This window comes from Haliotis cracherodii, unplaced genomic scaffold, assembly GCF_022045235.1.
Source record: "Haliotis cracherodii isolate W230 unplaced genomic scaffold, xgHalCrac1.p SCAF_15, whole genome shotgun sequence".
NCBI lineage: Eukaryota > Metazoa > Mollusca > Gastropoda > Lepetellida > Haliotidae > Haliotis > Haliotis cracherodii.
This window is the reverse complement of record NW_027266270.1, coordinates 1,614,060-1,639,356: the sequence shown is the minus strand read 5'-3', so window position 1 is coordinate 1,639,356 and position 25,297 is coordinate 1,614,060. Positions and strand designations below refer to the sequence as shown.

General features: G+C 41.8%; 1 protein-coding gene across 1 annotated transcript in view; it reads left to right on the top strand.

The window, feature by feature from the left end:
* The window catches only part of LOC139462611 (sperm-specific sodium:proton exchanger-like), a 49,143-nt gene that overhangs the window by 17,786 nt on the left and 6,060 nt on the right, over positions 1 to 25,297 (top strand). The window contains exons 12-26 of the mRNA XM_071244445.1: positions 8,899 to 9,042; positions 9,562 to 9,659; positions 10,335 to 10,395; positions 10,885 to 11,142; positions 12,464 to 12,658; positions 13,047 to 13,248; positions 14,133 to 14,281; positions 15,118 to 15,243; positions 15,569 to 15,667; positions 16,708 to 16,872; positions 17,623 to 17,763; positions 19,399 to 19,513; positions 20,191 to 20,273; positions 22,988 to 23,176; positions 25,026 to 25,153. Coding sequence (XP_071100546.1) covers positions 8,899 to 9,042; positions 9,562 to 9,659; positions 10,335 to 10,395; positions 10,885 to 11,142; positions 12,464 to 12,658; positions 13,047 to 13,248; positions 14,133 to 14,281; positions 15,118 to 15,243; positions 15,569 to 15,667; positions 16,708 to 16,872; positions 17,623 to 17,763; positions 19,399 to 19,513; positions 20,191 to 20,273; positions 22,988 to 23,176; positions 25,026 to 25,153 — 2,153 coding nt within the window. The remainder of the gene's footprint in view (positions 1 to 8,898; positions 9,043 to 9,561; positions 9,660 to 10,334; positions 10,396 to 10,884; positions 11,143 to 12,463; positions 12,659 to 13,046; positions 13,249 to 14,132; positions 14,282 to 15,117; positions 15,244 to 15,568; positions 15,668 to 16,707; positions 16,873 to 17,622; positions 17,764 to 19,398; positions 19,514 to 20,190; positions 20,274 to 22,987; positions 23,177 to 25,025; positions 25,154 to 25,297) is intronic.

Below are 25,297 nucleotides of genomic sequence, written 5' to 3'. Positions count from 1 at the left end.
CAACTGTAGGCCCGATATACATCAGATATGTCGATCTCTTTATGTATAATGTACACCTGCTGTACAACTGTAGGCCAGATCTGTCATCACAGGGAATATGTCCATCACGTGATTATGAATAACGTTTGCTTTACACATCACTGGGATGCAACTGTTGCTTATCAACAGAAAATCACAGCAAGGTTAAATTTGAGCTCAAGTGGTAAAATATCAATAGAGCTTATACAATGGCACAGCGTCTGTTGTCATTATCCCGCGATATGCCAAGGAGAGGCACGGGCCACCGAGCCGTGGATGCCCGTGCCTATAATAAAAACGGAAGATGAGATTGGGTTCAATGGCCGAGGGTGTGCAGGTACTAGTGGGCTACTAAGCTGCTAATTGTGTATACCAAAATGCTACCGCTGTCCGGCCCCCACGGTAGCATATTTAAACGCTACCATTGCTTGGCAACTCCCAGGCTGCCAAAAGCAGCTCCCGCTGCTGGTCTAAGTCAGACTACCGCTGCCCGGCCCCAGGTAGCCGGCCAAAGCAGATCCCACTGCCTGGCCCCATTAGCAAAACCATCATGCGACTACCGCCGCGGACCCAACTGTCAGCTACCGCTTGACAAGACGACTTCCGACGCCGGGCCCATATACGTGGCAATTGTTTGCCCCAACGTATGTTATTTTACGATTCCCTGGCTGAAAAGTCGGGAAAGACAAGGTTCCCACTGAGAAGCAGGTAACCCCGGAAAGGTTCCCGCTAAAAAGCAGGTAGCCTTAAGCACGAGTATTAATTTGGAAGCAAGTTAATTTGTTACTAGCAGTGTAGCCCACAAGAACCCCGCACACCTCGACAGTTTATTGTTGAGACAGGTATTGGCATGTATACATATATACAGCTATTAAGAAGTCATGTTTATTTACATATATCAGAATCGTTTAAAAGGTATGTACATATATACAAGCACCCTGAAAACCTATTTTACATATGTACAGGTTTATTTACATATATACAATCTGCTCTGCTGGTACCTATAAAAGAATAAACGCTGACGAAAAGAAGTGATGAGCATTCCAGGTGAAGAGGACACGTCAGGCTGAAAAGGAAAGAAAAGGAGTGGCAAGCTGGGTGGGTGGGTGGGAAAGCGATTAGATACAGTCACACGCGTGTGTACTTGAAGAAGGACTGTCCGCGAATGATGGACTTTAACAAAAGGCGGGATGATGCTTGCACGGGATTATTCCCCGGGCACGGTGCAGAGTGGTGACCCGGGGGTGATTGAGTTACGAGGGGTGATTGGGTTACAGACGTAATTAGCCAACGGTTTGGATACGCGCGATAAAGTCATTTAGTAGTTAGTACTAAATGTAAATATACTATCCTGAAATTTGTTTCCTAAACATTCATAAAAACCTAATCTAATTGTAATATCTGTTTGGTATCCTGGCAGTAATATGATATGCATGTGGAGATGAAATTGGTCTCTTTTTTGTCCAAACAACATATATTGATGGATAATTAGTAGCTATTCATGCCCTTTTGTCTTTAGGGCCAGTAGAGTTGCCTCCCTTAGGCATGCCAGAATCTTGTGATCAATATGCAGGGTATACAAGCATATACACTGACAGAACCAAAAATGGTGATAAGGTGTCAGCTGCAGCTGTTACAAATGATGGCACTCTATCATTATGATTAACTGATGGAAGGTCAGTTTTTACTGCGGAGGCTAAGGCTATACTATTAGCCTTGCAACTTATTGAATGTTCAAAAGAGTCCAGTTTTATTATTTTTTCTGATAGTTTATCCTGTTTACAAGCAATCAACAACCGTAAAACTGACCATCCCTTTTTAGTTGAAATTTTGAAATGTCACTTGAATTTGTCCGTGGCAAATAATGACATAGTCTTTTGTTGGCTCCCCAGTCATGTCGGCATCAGTGGAAATGCTAAAGCAGATTCTGCAGCTAAAGCTGCTCTTGGGAAATCGTTCTCAATGGGTATTTTCCCATACACTGACCTAAAACCTGCTAGTTGCCAATATGTTGGAAATATGTGGCAGCAAAACTGGAATAAATAAGTATTGAATAAGCTTCATGCAATACAACCCTTGATTGGAAATCATGCACCGACTGGATTAAGTTGTCAAGATGAAGTTGTTATCCGACGATGTCGTATTGGACACAGTGATTTGACTCACTCTTTTTTATTGAAGGGATCCCCCTCAATGTGTTCCTTGCCATAGTCCTTTGACTATCAAGCACCTTTTGTTGGAATGTGTGGATTTTGCACTTATTCTGCAACGCTTTTATACTGTTCAAACTATTTCTGAACTTTTCAATACCATTTTAACCACTTAGTTTTAGCCTATTTGAAAGAAATTAAACTGTATGAAAAGATGTAGATTTTAAATTTTGAATGTCAGTTTTTACTATTTACTGTGATAAGGGACTAAAGTTTTAGTGATCTTTGTCAGCATTTTATATAATGTTGTCTAAAGGAAATTTTGTTTTCTAGCCGTAAATAGCTGGAATATTGCTGATGCAGCTTAAAGCAACACTTACTCACTCACTCACTCGCTTGTACTTATTCCTACACATTATACTTATTCCGACACATTGTACGTATTAATACATGTTGTGCACATTTGTACACTTTATACTTATTCCGACATACCCGTGAACATCCGAGTTAGAACAGGTCTTCAGCAACCCATGCTTGTGAAGGTGACAATGCTTGTCATAATAGGCGACTAACGGGATGGGGTGGTCAGGCTCGCTGACTTGGATGATGCATGTCATCATATCCCAATTGCATGGATCGATGTTCGTGATGTCAATCACTGGATTGTCTGATGCAGAATCAATTATTAACAGACCACCGTCATGTAGCTGGAATATTGCTAAATGCGGCATTAAACAAAAAACAAACAAACTTATTCCTACACATTGCACTTATTCCTACACATTGCACTTATTCCTACACATTGCACTTATTCCTACACATTGCACTTATTACTACATATTGTACTTATTCCTACATATTGTCCTTATTCCTACATATTGTCCTTATTCCTACGGGGGACACGGGTGGCCCAGTCGTCTAAGGCGCCACGATTCGCTGTGCAGAGTTGCGTCACTTGGGCACGCCAGAAACCTATGATTGTGTTTTCGAATCCCGGTTCGCCCTGATTATGTTTCTGGGTTTGTCAGCACCATACCCATGCTCGTGGGTTTCACTGAAGTGGTAAACGGCTTAGACCTGCATCACTTCGGGCTTTCCTCCCACATTAAGCTGACACGCCGTGATATAACTGGAAAACTGTTAAAATCGGCGTAAAACCCAACTCACTCACTCACTCACTTATTCCTACACATGGCACTTATTACTACATATCGTACTTATTACTACACATTGTGATCGCTTCAATGGTCTAGTGGATAGAGCATCTGCCTGGAGAGCGAAAGGTCTGGGTTCCATTCCCGTCCGCGTCATACCAAAAGACGTCTTTAGATGTTTCTTCTTGTTGTCCTGTCTGGCGCTCGATATTAAGGGGCTAAAACAAGGACTGGTCGGCTCGGAGTCAGTATACTGTGTCTGAGTGGGGTATTCATGTTAAACTGCGGCATGGTATCTCAGTGTACTAACACATGTCTGGAGTGGTACAAGCAGCCTGCAATAATCCTGAACACGACATTCAACCCCGTTTTACCTCACCTCAACACATTGTACACTTTATACTTATTATTACACATCAGAAATTGTTTCAGATTACACACCTCAATATTAAATATCATTATTTTGCTTACTGTTATAAACATGGCAAGTGCTTTCTCCAGCATGGCTTGTAAGGGTGTCTCGATAAATCGAAATATGTATATAGTGCTATTGGTAAGCACTTAAAATCAATAAATTGATGATTAAATCAGTTTCAGATCAATAGTATCGATTTCAGTTAGGAATATTGATAGTTTTGATTATATTTACCATATCAATAAAGTACATGCAATGCTGTTCAAATTTGTTTTTCTGTTGGTCATGAGTGGTAGTATTTTACACATTGTAATGTGGAACTTTCTTTTTCTTAAATTATTAGGGTAAAGAAAAAACAAATAAGTAACTTCAGTAATAGTTTCTTTCAATATTAATAGTTACGCAATAGTGCTTTCCAGACCAATAGTCACCCCTAATGGCTTGCTTGGCACAGGCAGAAGACATGCTTAGTGTGCAGACACGACCACTTAGGTTAGCACAGGTTTCATTTTACCCCTGACCTGAAAGGGTGGGGTTATATAGTTTTACCAAGGAATTCCTTCCATCCATCCATCCATCCATCCATCCATCCATTCTTCCGAGGACATTTTATTCTGGGACCTAACTTGAAAACTACTGCATAGATTTTTTTCACACTTGGTGAAGACTGAGAGGTGCAGTGCAAAGATTTCAATATTTGGATTTTCAAAAAGAAATACAGCTATTTTTCATTTTGGTGCTCAGAATGTTTTTACTTAAACATTTTTGTGACCTATAACTTGAAAACTACTTCATGGATTCCTTTCAAATTTATAGAACATTTTCTTTACTAATCGGAGAATAGGATAAGTGCAGTGCAAAGTTTGATTTTGATATGTGTATATTCTGTGAAAATATTGCTTTTTTCATGTTTTGAACTTTGAAATATGTCGAAGTCCAGAGTGAAAAAAAGGGGTACTTTTTGCCTTGTTCAATTTAACTGTCTAATAATTTTATGTTCAGTTTACTTCATGAACTTCAAAATAATATCATGTTTTCTCTGGTTATTAATGTGTATTTTGTTTTGACTTGATGCATGTGTTAAGCTTGATAGACACTTCTCACATAGTCTTTGCCTCCTGCATCTTGGCACACTGGGCAAGAGAGTCCATGAAACAAACATGGCCTCGGCTGTGTACCATGTCACTCATAGGACAGCATGTTGTTGCCTGTTCACCGCTATACAGCTTTGCAATTCAAACATTACATATTGCAATTTTTTTGTGTTCTTGTATATTGGGTACAAAAATATAGGACAAGTTTTGTTATTTATTGTATCATTTAACCTAAAATCTACACTGAAAGTCATTCATAAATGACAAACAAACTGCAGTGGGAAGATTTTATCGGTGATGTAATAAAACAGTTTGATTTGAAGTAACTGGCATACATCTTGTGTCATTCAAACCAAAGTATCATAATTTCTGAACATGAAGTATACGCAATATCAAGATTTCTAAGTGGATGAGAGGCTTGTCACATGACCGTGAAATTGACTTTCATAAGCGAAGAAATGACATATTTTGAAGTTTTTCACGAAACTGTATTCTAAAAATGACGTAAATACTGACAGCCCTGGGTTATCCCTTTCTTGTGATCACCTAGACCCTTTTTATCTTCAAATTGTTTTCAGGGTTTATGCTTACCTTGGTGTAGCAGACATTTTCAGACCACAGGGGATGTCACAGACACAGTATGCAACATAGCCAGAATATGAGGTGGTGTCAGACAATCTTGCAATTCTTGAAAGGCTGTTTCCTGAAGAGGTCCTCATATCCACTGTACTCTGTTTATTTTGTCTTTCCATGATCTTGATTTCTTTGAATTTGTCTTTGGCATCAATTTCAAAAGAGGTCAAGCAATTTTGAAGAAGTCTTTTTACAAATTTTCTATAATATCCGGCAAATAGTAAAAACTTTCTCACTTCCTCTTGATTTGTTGATGTGGGACAATTTTGGATCTTTTCTATTTTGTCTTATTCTGCCTCAATTCCATTTTCCAACATTCCAAGCGTTCCAGATGTTCCTCGTAAGTCTTGGAGAAAATAATCAAATCTTGAATGTGGACAAGGCAGATTTCCAGATGTAATCCTGAGGGGCAGTTTTCCATTAAGCGCTAGTAAGTTGCAGGGGCATTGCAAAGTCCAAAGAGAAGTATTTCATGCCGCCCAACAGTCTGACAATTATTCCACCAGGGGCGGTATTTTGGCTGGCGCTAATCCACGCATACTCTCAAATCTCCACTGTGTTTGTGTTCTTAGATGACATTAGATGCCCAAGGACTATATGATGGTCTTATCACTCCAGCAGTTGCTGAAGGTCACTGTAGACTCATCATCATGCATCGCTGGAGGCTGCTTGAATGGGATATCATTGACGACGTTGATGCGGTCTGATGTTGTACTGCAGTACTGTGGCCGAAATCATCATCCCCTTTGGAAAACTCAGTGATGATGTTCAGTCCTGACTCCAGTTCCCTTCCAGAATGACCTTCTTCAACGTCGACTTGTTCTAGGAGCTTCCTTTCCTCTTCCAACACAGGAGGATGCTGCTCTGTGGCACCCGTTGCAGTGGCTCATGCTGGGAGAGGGAACACCAGTTTCCACAATCACTTTCTTTTCAGTGGGAGGGAGTTTGGGTATATTCTTGTCTGATGGCAATATTTGTGGTCAATGGATTCCGTAGTTGGTTTCTGTGACTGCTGTAGCAGGGCTTGGAGTCATCCCACAGATGATATCCTTACCTTGTCAGGTTGCTGGAGGGGTTAATCTCTTTGGTCATGTGGACAAGGCATCCAACCTCGGATCAGAAGGTCCGTGGTTCAAATCCCATCCCGGTACTTGGAAATTACATTAGCACCAACGTGAGGCTGAGCACGTTCATATCAAATTTGAGCAAAATAAGTCTCCATACCCTTCTATCCAGCCCCGGGACATGCCTTCTGTTGACGAGGGAGTATTTACTGTGAAACAATGATACTAAAACAGAATAACCTGACTACCCTTAAAACAAAAATGAACTGACCCTATAATCTGACTAAGATAGACAGACAACTGATTATAACCCTTGTTGTAAACAAGCAGTTGTCTGTTAAACAAGCACATGTACCTATATACAATGCCATAATAAAACTAAGTAGTACAAACATATAAATGGTTGAATATTTCCCTGTTACGTTGGTATGCTTAATGTCTGGTGCAAACTCGGACATTCAAGTATGAGGAGGCTTAGTTGGGACAGTTGGTCCGGCTGTGTGAGGTCACATCAAGCTGTCACGCTGGGATACAGCTATAATACCATTCAAAACAAATTTAAACCAAACACCCTCCCTCACTGAGAGTCAAGGGGTCCGAGCCCTAATGTTAACAGCTCAGTGATACACAGTGTCCCTAGATTCACATGGTATAAGGGTCCTCGAGCGACCCCCTAACTGACAGGGAAAATGTCCCTTCTCCTTGTACATCTGTACTATAGTGACAGATACCTAAGTCAAGTTAAATAGTCTATTACTAGCTATAGCTATTTACTTTCCCGATGACGTGTTTCTTATATTAAGATTGTGGGTCATGTTCAAATGTAACATACAAGAATTTCACTCCTCTGTTGGATATGTTTTGGCGGCCGCATATCTGAAAATATTTGAAATGTCATTGCGTACCTCTGTGCCAAGTTTCATGCTTTTATCACAAAATGCACATTTTCCTGAAACGACTGCACTGTTGGTTGTAATGTACTGTTAGTTCAAGTCCTCAGTCCAGCTAACTCACACAATGTGAAAGTCACTTGTCTCTTGTCTCTCATGATCTATTCATGCTGACATTCCGTCTCTTCACTGCCTCGTGTATATATCTAAACACAACCCTTACATTCACATACATAAGTCATCAACAGATCTGCCAGTAACCTAGTCAACACAAAATCAACTTCTCAGGGAATTTACAGTTAAATTAATAAATATGACTGCTTATTGTCATATACTACATGTACTGACAAAAAGTTAAGAATCGCCCAATTCTTCCATATTACTATTAGGGATGGGTATTGGAGGTTTAAAGTGTATCACAATATTTTGCGATGCACAAGGCTGTATTGCGATACGTATCAACATATATTGTAGAATTCTAAATTTTTAATTCAGAAGCAATCTGATACATTGAGGTATGAATTGTAGTTCATAAATGGAACAAAACAAAATGCTGGTACAACATAATGTTTACTCATTCAATAAATACCCAGCCCCATATTTTTTATCCGGCATGAAACTTCTGCAATGCTCCGAGTACCATGTATTGTTTGCTCCGTTCAACTGTGAGACGAAGACAGACCTCAAGATGACATTCAACGTTCAGGATGAGCACCTCACTCACACTTTTTTCTATACTGACCCAAATAAGTGTTACTGATGCCACATCACTGAAATTTGAAATATATATCGTCTGCCTGCTGAATCTTACACTGAAATTCATTTTCATCAGGGTATTCTTTAAAATATTTATACGTGATAGAATAATGGCACCAGTTCACTGCTGGCCATTATAAGATGTATCTGTCGACAGTTAAGCTCATTTGATCCTTTTGAATAATTAACATTTTCTCTCAGCTGTTTTTGAAGATGTATTACATTTCCTCCGATGTTTTATGCAATTCTGAATATGTCATGTTCTGTTGATTTAAATATAGGAATATGCCGTTATGCTTAGTCTTTACACATTTAAGGAAGAGAATATATGGATGTCAACTTCTTTAGTATGAGGAACACAACGTTTCGGAGTAAATGCTTCCGGAGTATAAAGAATTCGAAGTTGACATCCATATATTCTCTTCCTTATGTGAATCACTTCTAAATGCCTTTCAAAGACCTTTATACATTTACTTATAGAAATTTTGCAGTGAGAGGTATTTTCTTTGGTTAAAATGTTTCTCAAAGTGGAACTGTTATTGAGAATGTTAATGAAATTGATTGTTGTCTGAAAATCCTTTACTTGTCTTTAGGAAAAATGATGCCACTTAATAGTGAAACAAGTTTGACCAGTTTCGGTTTGCAGTAACTTGGACCACAGAGGGCCTGATTCCTCTAATGGCTGTTTGGGCAAGTGTTATGAGAGTTATCTCCCCTGTTGCAGGCTGACCTTGACGAGTCCCTGCTGGAGATCCGCCCCAACTCGGTGTGTCCGGAGTGTGAGTGCTCCCTGCCCAGTCAACCCACACAGAAGGAGCTTCGCGACATGACCAACGAGGCAATACTCAGAATGTTAAAAGCAGAAAAGGTTAGCTAACAATACCTGTCCTATTCTCATGGTGTTCTCTCTGTAATTTGGCTGATTGTGTTTCATTCTACCCTGATAGGGAGGGGTATTACTCATAATATCGGCCTCTGGTTTGTTTGGCCAAGACTCAATTATTTACAGGCTGCTGTGATATAGCTGGAATATTGCTGAGTGTGGCATCTAACTAGCAACAATTAACAAGCATGAGGAGAGTCACTTGGGGAGGAGAAAGAGATTATCAAATGGTCAGTTCTTCTGCCCAGTTTGTCTTCCCTTCAAGCACCGATCCAAAGGTCACAGGTTGTGCCAGTTAGGATTTGTTGTTTGTCAGTAAACTTCCCCAAAACTCGGTGAAGGTTAACTGTCAACATTTGAACCCCCACCCAAACGATTTGAGAATTTTTAAAAATCCTTGATCCGACTATCCGATCCAACACAGCAAACACATACTGGTAGTTCTCAAGAGATAGGACCGGCCCTTGATTTTGACTCCTGTCTGTGTGTCTGTCTGATCCCCAGCTGAGCTACTGGAGGCAGTTTGAGCAGGGCATGCTGTCTCGGGAGGCGGTGCAGAAGTTGCAGGAGTGTGCGGAGTGTGCCGCCGATGGGAAGGGGATGTAGGTGGCACCATCATTTGCTTACCGTTTAGTTTGAACTGCCGTGGTCAAGTGCCAATAGTGTCTGGTTGGAGAGCAGCAGGTCGGTTGTGCAATCACCGTCCCGTCATACCAACAGACGTTAAAAGATGGTACTTGTTGTTACCCTGCCTGGTGCTTGGCTTTAAGGAGCTAAAACAAGGACTGGTCAGCTCAGAGTCAGTATACAGTGTCAGAGTGGGGTATTCATGTTAAACTGTGGCATGTTGTCTCAGTGGTTATAAAACCGGCATTATTCTGGAGTAGTAGTCTTTCAAAAGGTTAGGCTAAATTGTGTAAAATCACTTGAAACCTGGATATTCTTGTATGTGACCCGACCTATGTCATTTGAATATGCATTATTTGAAGTTCCTGCTTTTGATTTCATGGATCACATGTCAAGCAGTTGAAATTCAGTTAGCAAATGATATTATTCATTGAACTGCTGTCATCCCATACGATATCAAGGAATTCTAAGTCTACAGTCTGGGAGCTATCATTTGCTGATTAGTTTTTTAATTAAAGTTCAAAGGCAGGGCCAGTCACATTACTTTCATGATGCATTTCAGGCTGAGGGTCGACACTCACATTAATTGTTAATCTGTTAATTAAGATGTATTTCATGTATTGTGTGACGTACACCATGTTATGTTTCAGGTTCATTGACGTGGATGAGGTGAAGAAGTCGTGGGAAGTACCGTCCCTTCTCATCCGAGTTGTACGTACCGCTGTCAGCTGGTTCCTGTCCAGTTGTGTATTGTTACAGTTTGATCCCCGGCAATGCTTGTCGTACGAGGCGACTAAAGGGACCGGGTGGGATGCATGTCATCGTATCCCAATTGCGTAGATTGATGTTCTACTGGATTGTCTGGTCCAGACTCTATTATATCCAGACAGGCCTCATTTACTGGAATATTGCTGAGTACAGCGTTAAACAAACAAACAAACAGTGTGATCCCATCCCAGTCAAGCACTATTTCACAAATTTCTTCAGATACCTACACAGTTATAACAAAAAAAATAATTTAATCTTAAAAGATCTTATGTTTACACTCATCCGGTGGAATATGTAAAAAGAATTATTTGCTTTTGGCGTAAGGCATCATATTTCAATTAACAAATGTAGAGGAAATGGGTTTTTTTTATAATAGCTTGTTTCAAGTATTCTTCATTTCATAAAATACTGAATGCTGTAATACCTTGTCAGAAACGTAAACTGAAGGAGGTGATCCGGAAGCGCCCAGTAAACATCCGAGGCGACGTTCCCCACACGCAGGTGCTGCACAAGATTACCACACACTGGGTGTTCAACGTAGTCATCTATGTCCTCATCGGCTTCGACACCATCAGCTCCACGCTTGCCATCGTGGCCGAATACGTCCTCCTCTTCGCAGATTACAAGATTATTCTACAGCTTTTTAATGTATTCTTGGTCCTTGTGTACATTACTGAGGTCATATTGAAGGTGAGTGCTTGTGTCAGACTGGGAAAGAAGTATGGCAGGCAGTGATGTGAGGTCTATTGCCATGACGGAGAGTTTGCAGGAAGTGATGTTAAGGCCAATATCTGTACCTGAATATTGCAGGAAGTGATGTGAAGGCCTAATGCTGTGTCCAATATATTACAGGAAGTGATGTTAAGGTCAATATTTGTATCTGAAATATTGCAGGAAGTGATGTTAAGGTCAATATTTGTATCTGAAATATTGCAGGAAGTGATGTAAAGGCCCATGTCTGTATCTGAAATATTCCAGGAAGTGATGTTAAGGTCAATATTTGTATCTCAAATATTGCAGGAAGTGATGGTACTGCCCAATGCTGTATCTAAAATATTGCAGGAAGTGATGTGAAGGGCGAATGCTGTATCTAATATATTACAGGAAGTGATTTTAAGGCCTAATTCTGTGTCTGAAATATTTCAGGAAGTGATGTGAAGGACTAATTCTGTGTCTGAAATATTGCAGGAAGTGTTGTGAAGGCCTAATGCTGTGTCCAATATATTACAGGAAGTGATATTAAGGCCTAATTCTGTATCTAAAATACTGCAGAAAGTAATGTGAAGGCCTAGTTCTGTGGGTGAAATTTTGCAGGAAGTGATGATAAGGCCCAATGCTGACTGAACTAATGCAGGAAGTGATGATAAGGCCCAATGCTGACTGAACTAATGCAGGAAGTGATGATAAGGCCCAATGCTGACTGAACTAATGCAGGAAGTGATGATAAGGCCCAATGCTGACTAAACTAATGCAGGAAGTGATGATAAGGCCCAATGCTGACTGAACTAATGCAGGAAGTGATGATAAGGCCCAATGCTGACTGAACTAATGCAGGAAGTGATGATAAGGCCCAATGCTGACTGAACTAATGCAGGAAGTGATGTGAGGGCCCAATGCTGACTGAACTAATGCAGGAAGTGATGATAAGGCCCAATGCTGACTGAACTAATGCAAGAAGTGATGTTACGGCCCAATGCTGACTGAACTAATGCAGGAAGTGATGATAAGGCCCAATGCTGACTGAACTAATGCAGGAAGTGATGATAAGGCCCAATGCTGACTGAACTAATGCAGGAAGTGATGATAAGGCCCAATGCTGACTGAACTAATGCAGGAAGTGATGTGAGGGCCCAATGCTGAATGAACTAATGCAGGAAGTGATGATAAGGCCCAATGCTGACTGAACTAATGCAGGAAGTGATGTTACGGCCCAGTGCTGACTGAACTAATGCAGGAAGTTAAGGCTATTTCACAGACAGCAGTAACGCAATCTCACTCCTCCCCGTTTCAGCTGATACCACAGGGGAGATCCTTCCTCAGCATCATCTGGCAGGTGCTCAGTCTCTTCATCATTGGCCATGGTATCATCGATGCCGTCCTGCAGTTTTCCCTAGCATCACTGGACACGGGCCACAACAAGCCCGTGCGGAATACACTGGTTGTCTTCATCATCCTCCGGGCTGTCAGGCTGCTGCGACTTGTAGAGGTAGGACGGGCAACATCAGGAGCAGTAGGGCTATAACGGTTCACCGATACATACAATATCATTGATACTTAGGTTCACACGATACGATTACAAGAAGGTGGTTGCTGAGGACGCACCGACTAATTGTTACATTTAATAACCATCCCTTCATTTAAAACTATTTGTTCTTTTGTTATGGTCTTGCTCCACAACTTTCATTCCACAACTTGTTGCAACATGTATTCTGCAACTTGTGTTCCGCAATTTGTATTCGACAGCTTGCATTCCGCATCTTTTTCTCCCAAACTTCCACAACATATGTTCCCAAACTTGTATTTTGCAGCTTGTGTTGATAACCTTGTGCTTCTAGTCCCCACCTTTTGGTAATCTCTGGTTGCCCTATGTCCAGCCGCTGCTGCCTTTGCTTCTGATGATGGTCAAGACGAGGATCAGCTTGCATCTGAGCTATGGCTATGACCTGGGACGGGGGTTTGTGGCGGGGGAGGACGAGGTCCGGAAGCTGATAGACCACATGGTAGACAGCAAGGACATCGCCAAGCAGCTGAAGGGACATGTGGATGACTGCAGGCTGGAGGTCATCAGGTGTCTCGGTCAGTGTCTTCTCCAGGCATTGGAGGCTGATGCCTTGACCAAGTAGATTCCATCCCTGGAAACACTGCTGGAGCCTAGTTTTGCCGTGAAAGGCTCGCTGACTTGGTTGATGCATGTCATTGTATCTCAATTGCGTGGATCGATGCTCATGATATCAATCATTGGATTGTCTGTTCCAGACCTGATAATGTATAGACTGCCATCATATAGCGGGAATTTTGCTGAGTGCGGCGTAAAACAACAAACAAACATGTTGACTCTTCATGCCAAAGACCCAGGTCAATTCGTGACAAATACAATGTGGGAAGCTAATTTTGTAGTGTTTTCTTGTATGGGTTCTGTATCACAATAAGCCATGCCTGTAAAAGCCAAAACTAATAAGGTTGGTGTTGTCATACTGTGCAATGGGCCCGTGTGTCATTGAGCCCTGGAGGTGTGGATTGTTGGTTGCCGCACCCAAAGTGGGTTACTTACAGGCCACCGTGGTAAAGCTGGAACATTGCTGAATGCAGCCAAAACCAAAGCAGTATGTTCACTAGTTGATTGGTTCCTGTTTGTGCAGTATCTCAGTACGACAGTTTTGTACAACATTGTACAATATTGTCATTGGACACCAGCTTGGCGTGTCATCTTGTCTCTGAAATGAGGAACCAAATGATCTTTCTTTTCACAAAACATCCAGCATGTCCTAACTATGACCTGAGATAATATTGCATGCCGGACAATCTGGAAAAAAACTATTTGTCAAACAAAATCCCAATAGAAAATTAGAGTATTCTAATGCATGGTAGGTTTGTTAAAGCATGTAGTTTTGTGTTCAATAGCAAACTTGTCCTCACATTATCCTTGCAGCCCCTCATTCAGTTATTATGGAATCTTTCAGGGCATCTGCAAAAGCAGCACCCAGACATAGCGCTGTCGGCCAAGACACGGCAGGCTATCCGCAGCGTCCTCAACAACCTGCGTGACGGCATCCATGAGCTGTGGGAGGACGGCATCCTGCAGGAAGCAGAGGGGGAGAAACTCAAGAAGGTGGTTGTTGTTACTGTTGTTTTTACTGTTGTTGTAGTGTTGTTGTGTTTCATTGTACTATTGTAGTGGGATTAGCTTTTCAAATCGTTATAGTTTTATGTTAGTTCTTGTTTATATCAGAACACTAGGTACATAAACAGTCCAAATTTTCTTGTGTTCATTACAGATTTTATTTCAGAAAACAAAGTCTTAGAGGGGGTAAATAACTGTGTGATAACTGTTATCTAAAATGTTGTTGGTGGAGGGGTAGCCTTGTGGTTAAAGTGTTGGCTCGTCACACCGAAGACCCGGGTTTGATTCCCCACATGGGTACAATGTGTGAAGCCAATCTCTGACTTCAAAATACAACTTACAACTGCAAAATAATTACTGAATTGACGTTATACGTGCATTGAACACTTGATAAATAAAATTTGTGTTGCTTTATACTGTTGAGAATGCAACCGTGGTCCTAACAAGTTGAGATTTGACTGATTGTGTGGGGAACATGTGTTTTTTAGATCATGTGACTTCTAATGAAATTGAGGCTGTAAACAAGTTAATATTTTATCCGCAAAAATTTCTTGAGAAATGGTGATTTGAACTCAAAATATATAGGTTCCATGTGACATATTAGGACGAAACACTTTATCCACTGAGCCAAAGTGAGGAGGTTCAAATGAAGATGACTTTAATAAGTGGACCAAATATTTAACTTAGAAAAACTTTGGGTTTTTTTAAATAAATGAAACTTAAACCATTACCAAAATATAGAAAATGAACTTTAAACAAAACTCTGTTAAATATAACATTGTTGTAAGAAAGTGCACTCCCATGACATGTGTGTATTGCTGAAGATGGTGGAGATAAAGATGAAGAGGCTGCTGAATGCCCCGCCAACCATCCCGCTCCCTGAACCCGAGAAGATGCTCAACAACGTCACCTGGATGCATAACGATGAGAAACTCATCGACTATATGAAGGTGAGTCTGGCAGCAACATTGACAACATAAACCACTCCACTACAATGACTTGAGCCTGATTGGTGTCCTTTGACCAAAATTCTGTTACATGCAATTGACAGAGTCGAGCCAAGCTGGTGTCCTACGATTATATCATTCTGTTATATACAATTGGCAGAGTCGAGCCAAGCTGGTGTCCTACAATTATATCATTCTGTTACATACAATTGACAGAGTCGAGCCAAGCTGGTGTCCTACGATTATATCATTCTGTTATATACAATTGGCAGAGTCGAGCCAAGCTGGTGTCCTACAATTATATCATTCTGTTATATACAATTGACAGAGTCGAGCCAAGCTGGTGTCCTACGATTATGGTGACATCATTCTGAAGCAGGGAGACCCCACCAGTGGCATCTTCATCATTGTGTCGGGAATGGTCAGGGTGAGTGGTAAACACAATTATAGTTTTTATTTTTTGTCTGGTTCATCATATACCTGCCCGTGGTGATTCAAGGCCAGATAAGCCATACATGCCACGTGCTACATGCTTGTTGAGGATTGGAATGTTACATTATGTGACCTGACTGGTGTCATGGTTCTCTGGCTCCATGGATGCTCATGCTATCAAGCACTGGTTTGTTTGATTATTTGGTATAGCTTAAAAATTGCTGACTAAGTTGCACAATATCAGTCGGTGCCAAAGCCTTTTGAATCAACTTGCCTGAACTTGGCTCTCAGCAACATTTTCAGTAGATTGTGTTATTATGTTGATTATTATTAGCTGAGCTTTCACCAACAAAGAGAATGCTTGGCTTGAGCTTCTTGTGGCCAATGTTCACTCATTTCCCCTGGATCCAGGCTGGAGGGGGTGCACATTCTCACACACACATCCTTCTTACTTGTTAATGGGGCAGTCGGTTAGTCTAGTGGTTAAAGCGTTCGCTCGTCACGCCAAAGACCCGGGTTCGATTCCCGACATGGGTACAATGTGTGAAGCCCATTTCTGGTGTCCCCCGCCGTGACATTGCTGGAATATTGCTAAAAGCAGCGTAAAACCATACTCACTCACTCCCTCACTTACTCGGTAATTGCACCCTGGACACCTGCATCTGATTAGGTATCTGTGGTAACTAGGGCTGGGACGACACACCAAATGTGTGATCCAATACGTATAACAATACCTTACTTACGATCTGATATGTATCATGATCCATGCGTGTGCTCTTATCTGTAGTCCCTAGGCCATCTTTTTCATAGACAGGATGCCAAATACCTGATGTGTGAGACTGATCATCGAGAAGTAAACATTCGCGATGCACCGATGCATCGATGTATCGTCCCAGCCAAATTCAATCTCGAGGGGTTCAGCATGTTCCTCACAGTTTATGATCGTATGAAGTACTGTGTGGATTGTGGAGGCATGAGGGTAGTGAGGGCTGCAAGTTACTGATTTCACACTTTGGCATGTGTTGTTGCCTGCAGCTTGAGACCAGCATCAAGCAGAAGGCCACATCTTCACACAAGATACACCCCGTTTCTGAGACGAAGATCATAGACTTCATGACCACCGGCAACATCATCGGAGAGATGGGCCTCCTGACACAGAGACAGAGAGTGGCAACAGTCCGATGTGACACAGCTGTGCAGGTGAGATATTACTTACTGTATTCACCAAAGTCAACTTACAGTTAAAACCGGTGCGAGTCATGTATCAGGTAAACATACTGTTTCAATGTAGAGCTATGTTACCTGTAGATGGGTGGTGCTGAACTGAATCGGGAACTGACTGTGAAGCGTGAGATTCCAAATGTAAACTAATGCTGGGAAACAGATGCATGTGACACACTAGGTTTACCCTTATTTTACCGAAACATTTTGGTATCAGTTGAGATGATAAGTTCCTAAAACTTGAAATATACTCAGCATCAAAAGAAACACAAATACCATACATTTTGTCTAATATATGAAGAATTACTCATATACAAGAGGTATTCGATTGGTTCGATGCACAAACAAATATACTGGTATGTTGTGTGAACCAACGCTCATGAACTCATCACATGTGATGTCGTAGAACAATGACTTGACATGCACCATTTGTCTCGTGCAGGATGAGCGTGCAGAGTTTGGAAATCATGTGCAGCATATCATTATAAGAATAAAGACACTCTGTGGTAACACTTGGCTGATTTTTAGTTTTGTCATTAATTGGTTCACATTGGGAACACCTCTTCTTAACGTACATACTTCTCTATATGTTTCGGGTTCGCGTTTCTTTTAGTTGTTTTGCAGTGATATCGTAGGAATGTTGCTGTTGGTGGCATGAATCAACTCTCACTCACATTTCTGATTGTGTCTTTACTCTACAGTAACAAGACTGACATGTTGTTTTCCCAGCTCCTGTTTATCAGCTCGGAGGACATGGAACAGGGGATTATAGAGTTTGCCGACTCCGAGCCGTCGCTGGAGTACCGTCTGTGGAAGGTCTGTGCAATCCGTCTTGCTACCGGTGTTCTCATGGACCAGCCCGGGTATCAGGTGAGATGTCCGCCAGGACTCCAAGAGTTGTCTTCTCCTCACTGCTGTCACTCCCATAACATGGACTCTCCTTAGTGTCAGATCAGGGATTGTGTTGTGATGCAGGGCCTTAAAAACACAATGTCAGCTCGTTAAGTGCTTCAAGGATACCTAATGTCCGATCTTGTATGTTTCGACAATGGACCATGACTGTTTGGACACAGTGCGGGGATTGCAGGAAGTACATCATTACTCTGCCATCTGTGACGATAAGGGGATAATTCGTAAAACAAAGTAGTGATGGACGGTCTGTGGCAAGAACATGGCCTTTAGCATTGTTTTCATTAGAGTTTCCTATTTATATATCGGCTGTCATATGGGACAGCTTTGTGAGGGGCAACATCACGATGCAGACATCATGATGGGGAACATCTTGATGGTGAATGTCATGATGGTGAATGTCATGATGGTGAATGTCTTGATGGGGAATGTCTTGATGGGGAACCTCTTGATGGGGAATGTCTTGATGGGGAATGTCATGATGGGGAATGTCTTGATGGGGAATGTCATGATGGGGAACGTCATGATGGGGAACGTCATGATGGGGAAGGTCTTGATGGGGAAGGTCATGATGGGGAACGTCATGATGGGGAAGGTCTTGATGGGGAAGTTCATGATGGGGAACGTCATGATGGGGAACGTCATGATGGGGAATGTCATGATGGGGAATGTCTTGATGGGGAATGTCATGATGGGGAATGTCTTGATGGGGAATGTCATGATGGGGAATGTCTTGATGGGGAATGTCTTGATGGGGAACGTCATGATGCGGAACGTCATGATGCTCTGGCTAAAGTGAAATATTATTGCCTTCTAATATTATGTACTACATAAAGCTGACTACCCAAATTTACTGACTTCAAAACGTAATACCGCTGCTGGCTGTGAGAGCCAGATAAAATGAGGATTGGGTGGTCCCACTCTGCTGATTGTTGGTCGTCGTATCCTGATTGTGTTGGATATGGATCGTACACCAATTGTTTGCCTGGCAAAGATTCTACATATTCTATATAAGACATAAAGTTTTCTCTAGCCCCATGTATAGAGTAATGAAATATAGTTTAGCCCTGACCTATTCTAGTTAAAGCACAAGGACGCTTGTTTAGTTGTCATCGTCTTGCCATATTTCTTCCCAGAGAATAATTTCAATTATTTGTTTAAGTTTAAAGAAACTATTCATCAATATTTGATCTGGATGTGTTACCTTGATGTGTCTAAAACCTTTTGAGACTACCAGCCTTAACATTGCTCTTAGCATAGATTCCTGGAGAAGTTAGCCGTATTGTATGGACTATTATTACCTGAGCTTACTAGACCAAACAAAGTATTACTAGACTTGGGCTTCAGACTAGTGGCTAACGTCACAGATTGACATTAATGATAGAACAGTGTTACTGTGGATACTTTAGATCACGGGGAGGTATTTTGAACAGGCTCATGACGTCAGCCCATCGTGAAGTATTATCGCAGAATGAAGTCAGGGCCTTAGAGAAGCATCTTAACAATAGTGATATAAGTGGAAGATTCCTGACTGCGGTCAAGAACAACAAACAAATGACCTTTTTATGAGTGCTGACTATCTGGCATCTGTTGCAGGGTCTGACGAAGGAGAAGATCAAACTGAGACTGGAGAACGCATACCTGACCGACATCCGAGACGGCATCACCTTCTCCATCGACTCCTCCATGGCTGATGTGTTGCTTATCAATGGTAAACCCGGTGTCCAACAACAGGAGTTAGGACATGACCCTTTAGATTGTGGGCCAGCTTGTCTTTAATACAAGAAAGAGAATAACAAGTTTCAGATATATAGCTCATGTCGAGAGTTTGTGAAGTCCTGCTTCCTGGTGTTGTGTGATGGCAGGAGACGGCCAGGTGTCCTCAGCCCCTGGCTGTAGTAGCCTAAAGCGTTTGCAGTGATACTACAAGCCTGTATTAGACTATAAACCATATTAACTGTAAATTATATACCATAAGCACCCCATGTGCTTAGAAAGTTATTAAGATCAAACCCGAGTTAAATTTGTTTGCAGAGATTGAGCAGAGGTGAACAAACTTACTTAAACCCTTTTTTTTTAATTAAAATCCTTTTGATAATAGTTATTAGGCAGTTATTTACCCCTTCTTTGCTACTGTTTTTAGAAACAGACTGTCGTGTAAATTTTCTGTTTTGGTAGGGATGCTTATAAATTTTGGTCTAGAATTTGGTCAGGGGGCGCTTATTGAAGCAGGGCTATTTATTGTACCCAGACAGCGTGTGACATATCATGTCGACCCCCTTGTCATTCTGGTCAAGACTCGATTAGTTTCAGGCTGTTGTCATTCAGCTTGAATACTGCAGAGTGCGACATTATACAACAAACAAATTGGGTGAGTTCTGGTTGCAGGCTTTGCCCAGAACGCCTACACGCGGGAGCAGTTCCTGGGGCCATGCTACATCCCCTGGACAGTGCTCAAGCTCAACTTACAGGTCAGTATTCGCCTTTCCACCACAGCAAACCTTCGGAGACATTATTTAGTTATAGACTACATGAGGTCAAAACATATTATTATCAATTTCATTAAAATTAGATCTTAGTTCTTGCTACAGCTAAAGAAAGACCTGAGAACATCCTATTATGGGTCACATCAGAACAGAATGACTAACAAGAAGTCGACATTAGCCAGTCAGAAAGCAGCATTCTCAAGCTTTGCGGCGCTTGTTTCAAACTGGCGAGTTCCATTCCGTGCAACACTTTGAAAAATATTGATTCAAAATTTGAAAACTGAACAAAACAAGTTCTGGAATGTCTAATAGAAGGTTGATATTGTATGGCAGTAATTCCCAAGGGCTATGGAAGGTCTTTGCGTTTCAAATCTGTATTCCACCGAGTGTGGTAGACCACACACACTGTTACGACAATCGGTGGACCACACACACTATTACGATACTCGGTGGACCACACACTATTACGACACTCAGTAGATCACACACACACTGTTCTGACACTCGGTGGACCACACACACATTACTATGACACTCGGTGGACCACACACTATTATGACACTCGGTGGACCACACACACTACTACGACACTCGGTAGACCACACACTATTATGACACTCAGTGGACCACACACACTGTTCCGACTCTCGGTGGACCACACACACTACTATGACACTCGGTGGACCACACACACTATTACGACACTCGGTAGACCACACACTATTATGACACTCGGTGGACCACACACACTGTTCCGACTCTCGGTGGGCAACACACTATTACGACACTCAGATGGACCACACACACTACTACGACTCTCGGTGGACCACAAAGACTATTACAACACTCGGTGGACCACACACACTATTATGAATCTCGGTGGACCACACACTATTACGACACTCGGTGGGCCACACACACTATTACAACACTCGGTGGACCACACACACTATTATGAATCTCGGTGGACCACACACTATTACAACACTCGGTGGACCACACACACTGTTCCGACAATTGGTGGACCACACACACCATAACAACACTTGGTGGACCACACACACTATTACGACCCTCGGTGGACCACACACTATTACGACACTCGGTGGACCACACACACTATTACGATACTCGGTGGACCACACACTATAACGACATTCAGTAGATCACACACAGACACTGTTCCGACACTCGGTGGACCACACACACTACTATGACACTCGGTGGACCACACACACTATTACGATACTTGGTGGACCACACACTATTACGACACTCAGTAGATCACACACACACACTGTTCTGACACTCGGTGGACCACACACATTACTATGACACTCGGTGGACCACACACCCTATTACGATACTTGGTGGACCACACACTATTATGACACTCGGTGGACCACACACTATTATGACACTCGGTGGACCACACACACTATTACGACACTCGGTAGACCACACACTATTACGACACTCGGTAGACCACACACTATTATGACTCTCAGGTAGACCACACACACTATTATGACACTCAGGTAGACCACACACTATTACGACACTCAGGTAGACCACACACTATTACGACAGTCGGTAGACCACACACTATTATGACACTCGGTAGACCACACACACTACTATGACACTCGGTAGACCACACACTATTACAACACTCAGGTAGACCACACACTATTACGACACTCGGTAGACCACACACTATTACGACACTCGGTAGACCACACACTATTATGACACTCAGGTAGACCACACACTATTACAACACTCAGGTAGACCACACACTATTATGACACTCGGTAGACCACACACTATTATGACTCTCAGGTAGACCACACACTATTATGACTCTCAGGTAGACCATACACTATTACGACACTCGGTAGACCACACACTATTATGACACTCGGTAGACCACACACTATTATGACACTCGGTAGACCACTCACTATTATGACACTCGGTGGACCACACACACTATTACGACACTCGGTAGACCACACACTATTATGACACTCGGTCGACCACACACTATTATGACACTCGGTAGACCACACACTATTATGACACTCAGGTAGACCACACACTATTACGACACTCAGGTAGACCACACACTATTATGACACTCGGTAGACCACACACTATTATGACTCTCAGGTAGACCACACACTATTATGACACTCAGGTAGACCACACACTATTACGACACTCAGGTAGACCACACACTATTACGACAGTCGGTAGACCACACACTATTATGACACTCGGTAGACCACACACACTACTACGACACTCGGTGGACCACACACTACTCTCATGGTTCACATATTTAGAAGAATTAATTTCAAGATGATTTTGCTTTTATAGAGGTATTAATGTAGAAACCGGTATGCACACACACACACACCCATAAAATAGTTAAATCTTAATTGGAAAGAAGCTGAAAGTGTATCATTGCCATGGCAATATCTCACACCATTTTACATCTCCAGGATCCCTCAATCTCAGGATATATCCCTATCAAAAGTTGAGTAGTAGTAGTAGTATGACTGGAAAATAATCAATCACAGAATTATGATTTCCTTGGTTGAAAATCAAACTGTGATTAATAACCAGTTAAGCACAACTCCATCAGTTTTTCTGGTCACTTGTTCTGAATGATTACAAGATGGATGTGTTTACAGCCGGAGAAAGGTCCGTCTCCCATTGTCCTGGTGGTGCCAAGTGAGCTTGGCCAAGTCGCCCCAGTAGCAGAGCGGCGCCTGTCAGCGCACGACATCCGCAGCGAACATGGGGCTTACCTTTCGTCCCTCTCCCGCCTCTGCCTGAGACACGCCTCCGTCCAGCGCAACATCATGGAAATGGATAAAAAGGTGATACTCTCTCCACTATTCCTGCTCAGGAGGAGCAGTTACTATTTTTAGCACATCTAGCCTGAAAATCCATGTGAGTTTAATTATGTCACCACAAGACTATCAACATCCATAAACATTTTACATTTTACATTTCTTCGCTGAAATGACCTGGACAGATTCAGGTGAAATTTTGTGTGGTTGGTTTGAACTATAGAGGGCTTCAGCATCAAAATTGGAATTTCAATATGGCTGACAGGTACTTCTCTTTCATTTCGGACAAGAAAAAATATATACTCTTCTCAGAAACTTAAAGGGCGAGAGGCCTGAAACTTGGTGGGTGAGATGGTCACCTTCTGTAGTTTGTTCAAGACATCGTCAGGAATAAATAATGGCTGCCAGCGTGCATGTTGCAAGCACAAATCATGAGTCACCCGTCATAAACTCGGCATCCACTTGACCAGTGAAGCTGTCGTTAACTTCACATGCTCGGTAACACCAATGACGACACTCGAATTTGTTCACGAGTTTTGACTGAGACACATTCCATATGGCCTCAACAGCATCTACAGTGAAGAATTGTTTATGGCCACAGCTCAGCCATTTCTGCTAAAAAATGTTCTGTAGTCCTCATTAACTCTCTCAAAGTGCATTTATGGCGCTTTGAATATCTTTCCTAAAATTGCCAGACTCAGGAAGCTGACATCATATTTTGTTCAAATCGTTGATATTTTTACGTGTTTTATGTGAAACAATTATATACAACAATTGTCGAAAAAAAAGATTATTTTTTAAGAACAAGTTTTGCATACATGTCTACTCTCTTTTTGAGTGAGTGAGTTAGTGAATATTGCTTAACGCCGCATCAGCAATTTTGCAACTATTCGCGGCGATCTCTTTTTGAGGAACTATTTTATTCCGCGATACAGTTGGTTGTTGCATGGCTGTCAGTGTAAACATGAAGTCTTCATATTCATATTCTTATTCATATTTATATTCATATACAGAAAATATTTAATTAGCCATGCTGACAGAAATGTTTACTATGGGCACGTTGCAAGCCACGAATCACTTAGAGTAAGCAAATTAATTGCTGATCCCGGTGCCTGCATCACCTTGAAGCACTTGCGTACTACCGCTTGGTTGCCTTGCCCTAATGTAGAAAGTCACAGAATGGGATGTTAGCTGCCTTTGCCCACTTCCCAGTCGATCCAGTCAAGAATTTCTTGTCCTGCTGTCAAATTCAAATTTCCCTCATTTGCCATTTTGGTTTGAGAATGATGCAACCTCAGCCAGTGACTGGTGCGGCTGACAGATAGCGTCCTGTTGTCAGGCAGATTGCTGTTCATTGCTTGCAAGTGATTGGCTTTTTGCAACGCGCTCTATGTTTACATTTTCTGTAAGTTAAATTAAGTTCCATTTTATAGCAGAATTGAAGCATTGAGAGCTGGTTCAGACTTAAAGGCCAATGAGGTCAATGAGGACTGTTGTAAAAAACTGAATTGCCTGCCACAAAAATAACATTTTTTCAAGGTTGTTTTTTTTTAGATCTGGCTTGAAGTTTTAAACAAAAACAATATCTGTTTTTGTAGCTGTAGCTGAAAAATATAAAAGAAATTTTTTAAATACATAATGACTGACAGCTAAAAGTATATGGTTTAAAGTCACAAACAATTGTGCATAAAAGATGCTTTGAGCCCACATTAAGCTGCCAAGCCCTGAAGTACTGTTAGAGTCATGCTGAGTCCCCAACCTGATCACACTCTCACAGCAACAGCAACCTCATGGAGAGCATACTTGTTCAAATCAATCCCTCATGGCCTCTCCATACATCAAGGACTAAATGGATGTCATTGGTTTCATTTCCTAGGGTCCTCTTGGTCACAGACACAGCGTGACGCAATTCCTGTCCCGACGGTTATCACGTGACTCAAGCAAGGGAGACAACCGCGTCAATGTGCTGGCTAATGGTTATAGTCAAGGCGAGACTCCATGCAGGTGGGTTCAAGCAGAGAATGCAATCTTTGTTGTTAATGTTCTTAGCTCAAACTTTTTTCAGCTGTAAATTTTATGTGGGTTTGAAGTAAGAAATTATTTAATTTTCATGGTTATTAATTGTAGCTCACCAGAACTGTAAGCCAA